We start from the raw sequence: 8,643 nt of genomic DNA, 5'->3' as shown, positions 1-8,643 counted from the left end.
AGAGAGAGAAGGCAACACATGTTTTCTTGCTTCCCACTTCACCACCAATCCCTCCTTCAGCCTAGACATGGATAGTTAGTTAGCTGTTTTCACAATTAATCAATCTCCTGCCAAACATTTTCACTGTGGCTCGTTGCAATCCTCCAGACTGAGAAAAGTGCAGAAAGACTTGATGCCTGCTGCCTTCCCCTTTCTGCCTCTCTCCCTTTCCATTTGATCCACTCCTTCTTCTCTCTCTTTCTCTACCTCTCTTCCCTTTCCTTTTTCTCTCTCCTCTCTATCCCCCCCCCCTCTCTCTCCCTGACAGATTATCTACATGGGCTGGGTAGATGAGAAGGAGCAGGACTCCGGTCAGGACCGAATGTATTCACCAAAATTCCTCGCCTTAAAGGGTTCCTCACTCTTCAAGTTCTCAGCACCTCCTGTACGCTTTATACACCCTCTTTCCTTAAGTAGCAATGGTATTTTATAGCCTGGTTTAAGCTGGTATTTACCTGGCATTTAACTAAGAAACTACGTGGCAACAATGGATACATTCTGGCACTTACCTGCTAAATACCAGGCTGTAAAATAAACGGTTACCATATCAACTGATACAACTCGTTTCTGAAAATATGTGTCCAAAAATGATCAATGTTTCCAGACAATAATGGAGTCCAACACACGTTCGCCACGTTTTGTATGATCTATTAAACTATAAATGGACAGCGATTATAATTCCACACCTGATTGATGACCGTCTGTGTCCCTCCCATTGCTTGCCATTTGATTTATTATTATTAAGATAATTATGTTATGCCAACCATATCAGTAATTGTGGATATAGGCACAACTCAGAATAGGAGTTATTAGGACAACTGTGTTGCTGGTATTAAACTGAACTGTAGAACAAGGGACTATTTTCTTTTGTTTGAATGACTTCCTCAACTGCATGTGTCTGTGGCTAAAATCCGAATGAAATGGTCGTGTTGGAGACTTTACACTGCACATTTGGTTTACGCTTGTCACTAGCTTTAAACATATCCTTTTGATGTTGGAATAGATGTAGCGTTATAGTTTGAACACGTGAACACAGTGTGTGCAGGAATTGGAATATAAAATATTCAAGTTAAAGCAACTGAAACAGACCACTGTAATTACACTTCAAAAGATTTCAAAGGGATCCATCTGAATAAAATAAAAAAACTCATGATGCATAGTGGAGAATGTTCCGTTTCTTTGGACTCTAGAGTGGAAGCAGGGTTTCATTACCCTGTGTGTGTAGTTTATTCATAAAATATGACGTGCAAGGTGTATTTATAAGGTGTATTTCATGTGGAATTTTGCAGGTGACGACATGGGACTGGACCAGGGCAGAGAAAAGCTTCACCGTGTACGAGATCATGTGTAAAGTTTTGAAGGTAAGGCAACAACTTTTACGACGGAGATATGAGTAAAATGTTTAGGAAGTGCTGAGTAACAAATCTCCGGGTCTGTGTTTGAAAGACGACTCATTAAAAAGAGAATAGATCTGTGCTATGTGTCTTTGCAAGGCTGGAGTTATTTTCTTGCAAAACTCACAACACTACTATTGGAAGCGGTTAGACTTTCTGAAACTCTGGCTGGTATTTAATCAAACAAAGCTCATTGAACTTTTCTGCAATGCACTTTCACAAGTGTGTTTGCTATGCACAGCAGTGTGTCTCAGGTGGGTGGAAGGAGTTGACATTTGGTTTAGAAATCCTCACAGCAGCGACTGCAGCTCCACCTCTTAATTTCTCACTCAGCCAGGTTCATTGTCACATACTGACTGATTTGGTCAATTGACCTACATCATGCACAGAACTGGTGATTCCTATAGTAAGTGTCAACTATTTCCCTTCCTATCATAACACACTGCATTACACATCCAAAACAGCATTTCTGAACATGTGAAACAGCTTTTCTGAAGAAGCACAATGCATGTTGATAAAATTCCAGCCAATGTCTGTCACATCCCCACCGTGTATATCCAAGTTTCCTATCTGCTTACAGTACAGTATGAGTCTCTCACTGTCCCTTGTGCGCATTATCAGCATGACAGCAAGACCTGGGTTCAAATAATATGTGAAACATTTCAAAAACGTAAGCTGTGCTTGCCAGGGCCAATGAAACCAATTTGAATAGTACAAAAGTGCAAACCCTGCCCATCTGGCATACCAGGCAGGTTCCATAAATCCATTCAAAGCATTTGAAAGAAAACAAATACAATTTGAATCCAGGTGCGATGGCAGGTATGACTAACGTGGTTCTCTCAGGACAGTGACCTCTTGGACAAGCGGAAGCACTGCTTCAGCATCCAGACGGAGTGTGGAGAGGACATGTTCTACAGCGTAGAGCTGGAGTGTGAGCTGCTCATCTGGGAGAAGGCCTTTCAGATGGCTACTTTCCTGGAGGTAGAGAGAATACAGGTACACAGTATATAAGAGGCAGCACTTTTTCCTAAACCAATTTCGTGGCGGGGTACAATGGCCTCAGTCCAACATCCAGGCTCTCTGTCATCAAAATTGTCACTTGAAACAAATCAAACTATTTTAGGTGGGTTGGGAGTGGGGCAGAGCTAGGCGGGAGGGAATATCCTGCCTATAAAATGGTAGGCGAAACACTGAAAAGTAGTTAAGTGAAGCCGTGACATACTGTACCATACAGGCCAAGCCTAGTCATCTTCTCACAACGGATTTATGTTCAGTTGACATGTTTCACCTGTGGAAGGTTATGCTGTCTATTAAATATGCATCTTGTAACTAACATCATGCACCGTTGCCTCTCCGCAGTGTAAAACATACGCTTGCATCATGGAGAGCCACCTGATGGGGCTGACCATAGACTTCAGCATGGGCTTTGTCTGCTTCGATGCTGCTTCAAAAGTAAGTTACATTACCGGTACATCAACATTCATTTGTCCAGAAGTCATACATGTAGATGAAGGATACATAGACATGAACACTGAGTTTCTCTAGCGTTACTTTAAAAGTAGAAGTAACCATGACACCATTACCTCCTGAGTGGCACAGCGGTCTAAGGCACTGCATCTCTGTGCCAGAGGCGTCACTACAGACCCTGGTTCGATCCCGGGATGTATCACAACCGGCTGTGATCGGGAGTCCCATAGGGCGGTGCACAATTGGCCCAGCATTGTCCGGGTTAGGGGAGGGTTTGGCCGGGAGGTAGGCCGTCATTGTAAATAAGAATTTGTTCTTAACTGACTTGCCTAGTTAAATAAAGGTACAATAAAAAATATATATGTTTTTAAAAATATAAACAATTATTTCACCTTTATTTAACCAGGTAGGCCAGTTGAGAACAAGTTCTCATTTACAACTGTGACCTGGCCAAGATAAAGCAAAGCAGTGTGACAAAAACAACAACACAGAGTTACACATAAACAAACATACAGTCAATAACACAATAGAAAAAAATCTATGTACAGTGTGTGCAGATGTAGAAATGTTTTACCATTCAAATCTACTCTGTGGTGTTCCTAACTTATTCTGCACCGTGTGCATTTTGATAGACTGAGCACATTTGCTTTGATCTTTGATGGCTGGTCCCCTCCAGCCCAAATCCCTTACATTCTGCCTGCAGTTGACTTTGGCCTTTTGCCAAGTCTGAGTGCCACAATAACTATTCCACTAGAACACATAATGTGAATGAACAGGACGCATCGACAGCTATATTGTTCCCTGTGTTTCTTGGCCTAATTCCTACACAGCAAAGCAAGTGGTTTTTCTCTCCCCAGAAAGTCTCACAGCAGCCTAGCCAACTGCTGACAGGCAGGGTATTGTTTACCAAAACAAGCATGAAAGTACAATTCATATTTAAACTGCAATTGTAAAACAATACACATGGTGGAGAATGTTTAATAATTCAATCAGATAGAAAACCGGCCTTGTCTTATGCACTCAGTGTTCAGATCTGTGTGAAGCCCCTAGGGGAAAAAGTGTTGCTTACGATTGTAGGTTGTGTACATGGATGTCTTGTTTTGTATGTAATGTGTACTATGTACATTCATTTTATATTGCCAAAGCTTTTACATGTGCAAATTCAAGGGCAAATAAAGTTACATTCTATTTATGACCAAGAACAGACTCGTAGATTCAAATCAGCATTAAAAACAGGACATTGACGCTCATCATCCAAGGTTATGAACTTGCACAGTCTGGTACATTTGCAAATAATTAGGAAAAAACCATGATGGGAATCATTTTGTTGTGGAAGATCAGAATAAGATTAGACCACAGATAATTGTAATTAGAATGAAAGATAAGATAACAACGAGAAAGAGAAGGTAATGTTCTTTATAAACCACCTTCAACTGTATTTACTTCCTCTATACAGGCGGTGCTGTGGAGATACAAATTCTCCCAACTGAAAGGATCGTCTGATGATGGGAAGAGCAAGATCAAATTTCTGTTCCAAAATCAGGACAATAAAGCAATTGAAGCCAAGGTAACAAACATATGCTGTATCTCTGATTTAAATTAAATTAGCCAATAGTTATATATTTTCTCATGCTTTCTTTGGCCATTATCAGCTGATACCAATTAAAAATCATGCATAAGAAATGTTTCATTCATTAATTATTATCCCAAAACATGAATAAGTTAGTGTCTATCTTTTGTTCCACAGGAGCTGGAATTTTCTAACCTCTTTGCCGTGCTGCACTGTATCCATGCATTCTTTGCTGCTAAAGTTGCTTGCCTGGATCCGATGTTTGTGGAGAGTCAAGGTGCTGCGACTACCGCTGGGGGGGTTTCCACGCTCACCAGTGTCTCCTGTAATACACAGACATCCAGAATCAAATACTCCATCTGACAGAGCCTGCTCAGCCCCTCTCCTTATCCCCCCCCCCCTCTCCCCTAAGACACTGCACTTTTACTACATCAAGGCCTAGAGAGGCAGAGGAGAGACCACAAACGAGTGTGTTATACTGTATCCAAAGCCGTCTAATGAACAAGGACATGTGAATCCAACATTTGAAGTATTATTGACAGAACTCTTTTTTTCCCTTCCGAAAGACACATTTGATATTTCATCAGAGAAAAGGAAGCTGGCTGTGTGAACTTTTTGACCAGTACATTGTTCTGTACTTCGAAGAACATTGTAACACGAAGGAGTGAGTGCAGAACCAATGGACGTAGAATGGATGGATGATTATAAACATTCTGAATTCAGTTATTTGTCTTTGGTCAGATCCCCAGGCACCTTTCACAATGATTCACACGTGTTGTTGACACTGTTGTTAAACATAACATGATCGTGTTGCCAAGGCGACAAAGCAGACAAACTGTTTTCTACAATATTCAATCCGCTTCTTGAAGGTTTAAGTAGATTTTTGAAAAGGTAGACATATAGTATAAGGATGGTGACTATAAACAAATTGTTTTCTTCTTTCGACCAAAGAAGATTTAAAGAAGACTTAATTTGATTTCTGATGATTATAGCAATTATAAGGATGGTGAGTTGGTATTGCCATAATTTATCATTGGAAAAAAACATGTCCCCCTCTCTCTTTTCATGGATATTGATTTCTTAATGACCATGAGTAATGATTAGATGAATAAATATGGATTAGATGGCATCATGGCAGTGTAAACTGCAATGTTGCATAGTTAAGTAGTTTTCACCTGTGTGGTTGTATAATGAAGTTGAAAGCACTTCATATTCTCTAACCTATGTGTTTTGATTTATCTGAAAACATCTTTTAATTCAACGAAGAAACACTGAAATATGTGTGTATTATGGATTATACACAAATATGAAATTAATCAACCTCATGACACCTTTGAATTTTTTTGTTGTTGCCCATGACGTGGTTATAGTCCAACTATAAATATAAATCACATCATGTCAAATTGTATACGATTTGCTTTCAACACGACAGGGGTCATATAGAGAGGGAATGACTCAGGTTATAGATGTACGTGAGCATAGCTTTTTTTATTGATGTTGAGGAGAGGACAGGGATGAGTGCTGCTATGAGTCAGAGGCAGAGAGGCAATCAAGAGGTGTTTTTAATCAAGGCATTCAGCAAACAGTAATCCTTCACACACCCAACCTGGACTGGACCCGGATTATGAAGAACGGATTTCACAAAGTGAATCATTGAGAATTATTTTGACGAAGTGCTACAGCCAACATAGTCAGTCAGATTCAGAACATGTGGTTGTGTGAAAATGTACACCTGCACTCACTGGAAGATATTGCTCTAAATACAATTCACTGAAATGAATGAAACCCTTTCTGTAATTACATTTATTTCTGCTAATCTTGATGATGTAAATAAAGGTTGACATCCAAATGAACAAAAGGGGAATAATGAATATGGGCGTTTACTTGAGGGATTACTTAAAAGAATTAGGACATCCATTAATTTGATGCGTTCCACAGAGAATACATAGTTGATAACCTCATGCTCTCTTTACCAATGACGATGAACAATATTGACCCATGATTAAAAAGATGCTGTCTCTGTTCTGTCAGTGTAAAAATGGTGACCATAAGTACCACATTGCAAGCAGATTCTAATATGTCCCAAAGCGCTTAGAAAAGCCTCTTTAAACTGTGTCCATCCACTCTAAAGTCAAAATCGATTTGAAAATATTGCAGTCTGTCAACTAATCCAAAAACATATTTTGAAAGGCTTTGACTCAGAGTGCTGTATGAAGTCACGTGCTTGACCACCATTCCCTTCAGTTTCACTAAGTATAAGGCTTCAGAGGACAACATGAAATGGGGGTGAGGAAGAGCATAACAAGTTGGTTATCTGACATAAGTGTAGAAAGGGAAAGTGGTGCTGTAGATTCTATGCAAAGAAAATTGAAGAGGCACTGCCTTATGCTTTACATATAGCCTAGATCTCTTTCACATACTCTTGGCTTGGAACACTTCAAAACAAGAGATTGATGTGGTGGCTTTTATTTTTTTGGCAAATGATAGCTGTTTTATTAACTAATCTATAGTGTACTACTTAATAAATAAAATGTTTTATAACATGGGGCTGATTTGAGATAATAGATACATTGTTTGACAGTAAAGTCAGAGATGGTGGCAAATCATTTTTTTTTCAAACTTGTCAATAATGTATTTTATATCACCACTGAATGAGCAAATGTTACTTTATAAAACAACAACATTATTTACTATTTTTAGGTTACAGTCAGGGCTGGGCTAGTGCTGGGTTAAGGTTGTTGCTATACTTATTTTCTACAGAAAGAAATGAGATGAGAAAGGTTAAACCACGACTCACTGAGTCTTGGCCAAGTGGAATAATTAAAAAGACTTGGGTGAGAAAAGCTGTGGGACTCTACGGCAGTGGGAAGGCATTAATGATTCAAACAGAGGCAACACGAAGACTGTGACCTTTACTTTGTGTGTGCTGAAATATGTACATAGTGAACAACAGACACAATTTCAAAAATGTACTACCAGCATACTTTCAAATATCAACATGAGTAGAATACATTGAAACTATGAAATAACACATGGAATCATGTAGTAACTAAAAAAGTGTTAAGCAAATCAAAAGATATTTGAGATTCTTCAAAGTAGCCACCCTTTGCCTTGATGACAGCTTTGCACACTCTTGGCATTCTCTTAACCAGCTTCACGAGGAATGCTTTTCCAACAGTCCTGAAGTAGTTCCCACATATGCTGACCACTTGTAGGCTGCTTTCCCTTCACTCTGCGGTCCAACTCATCCCAAACCATCTCAATTGGGTTGAGGTCGGGTGATTGTGGAGGCCAGGTCATCTGATTCAGCACTCTCTTTCTTGGTCAAATAGCCTTTACACAGCCTGGAGGTGTGTTTTAGGTCATTGTCCTGCTGAAAAACAAATGACAGTCTCACTAAGCACAAACCAGATGGGAAGGTATATCGCTGCAGAATGCTGTGGTAGCCATGCTAGTTAAGTGTGCCTTAAATTCTAAATAAATTAGTGTCACCAGCAAAGCAACCCCAAAACCATCCCACCTCCTCCTCCCTGCTTCACGGTGGAAACCACACAAGCGGAGATCATCCGTTCACCTACTCTGTGTTTCACAAAGACAGCATTTGGAAACAAAAATATCAAATTTGGACTCATCAGACCAAAGGACAGATTTCCACCGGTCTAATGTCCATTGCTCATGTTTCTTGGTCCAATCAAATCTTTTCTTCTTATTGATGTCCTTTAGTAGTGGTTTCTTTGCAGCAATTTGACCACGAAGGCCTGATTCACACAGTCTCCTCTGAACAGTTGATGTTGAGATGTGTCTATTACTTGAACTCTGAGAAGCATTTATTTGGGCTGCAATTTCTGAGGCTGGTAGCTCTAATGAACCTATCCTCTGCAGCTAGAGGTAACTCTGGGGTTTCCTTTCCTGTGGCGGTCGTCAATAGAGCCAGTTTCATCATACCGTTTGATGGATTTTGCGACTGCACTTGAAGAAACTTTCAAAGTTCTTGAAATGTTCCAGATTAAGACATGAAGGTCAGTCAAAGTAATGATGGACTGTCGTTTCTTTTTGCTTATTTAAGTGGTTCTTGCCATAATATGGACTTGGTCTTTTACCAAATAGGGCTATCTTCTGTATACTACCCCTACCTTGTCACAAGACAACTGTTTGGCTCAAACTCATTAAGAA

At 39.8% G+C, this 8,643-nt stretch overlaps 1 protein-coding gene across 2 annotated transcripts in view; it reads left to right on the top strand.

Moving 5' to 3' along the window:
- sntg1 (syntrophin, gamma 1) overlaps positions 1-6,590 on the top strand; it is a 39,055-nt gene extending 32,465 nt beyond the window's left edge. Inside the window, exons 14-19 of one of the 2 annotated variants that reach the window (XM_052476791.1) lie at positions 308-424; positions 1,329-1,400; positions 2,277-2,429; positions 2,793-2,885; positions 4,357-4,467; positions 4,648-6,588. In XM_052476791.1, coding sequence (XP_052332751.1) covers positions 308-424; positions 1,329-1,400; positions 2,277-2,429; positions 2,793-2,885; positions 4,357-4,467; positions 4,648-4,833 — 732 coding nt within the window. In that variant the 3' untranslated portion in view covers positions 4,834-6,588. Of the gene's footprint in view, positions 1-307; positions 425-1,328; positions 1,401-2,276; positions 2,430-2,792; positions 2,886-4,356; positions 4,468-4,647 lie in introns of both variants that reach the window. The other variant, XM_052476792.1, reaches the window with a different exon arrangement.
- Positions 6,591-8,643: the final 2,053 nt, after the last annotated feature.

Source organism: Oncorhynchus keta, chromosome 23 (genome assembly GCF_023373465.1).
Source record: "Oncorhynchus keta strain PuntledgeMale-10-30-2019 chromosome 23, Oket_V2, whole genome shotgun sequence".
Lineage (NCBI taxonomy): Eukaryota > Metazoa > Chordata > Actinopteri > Salmoniformes > Salmonidae > Oncorhynchus > Oncorhynchus keta.
This window is presented reverse-complemented; position numbering and strand designations above follow the sequence as displayed.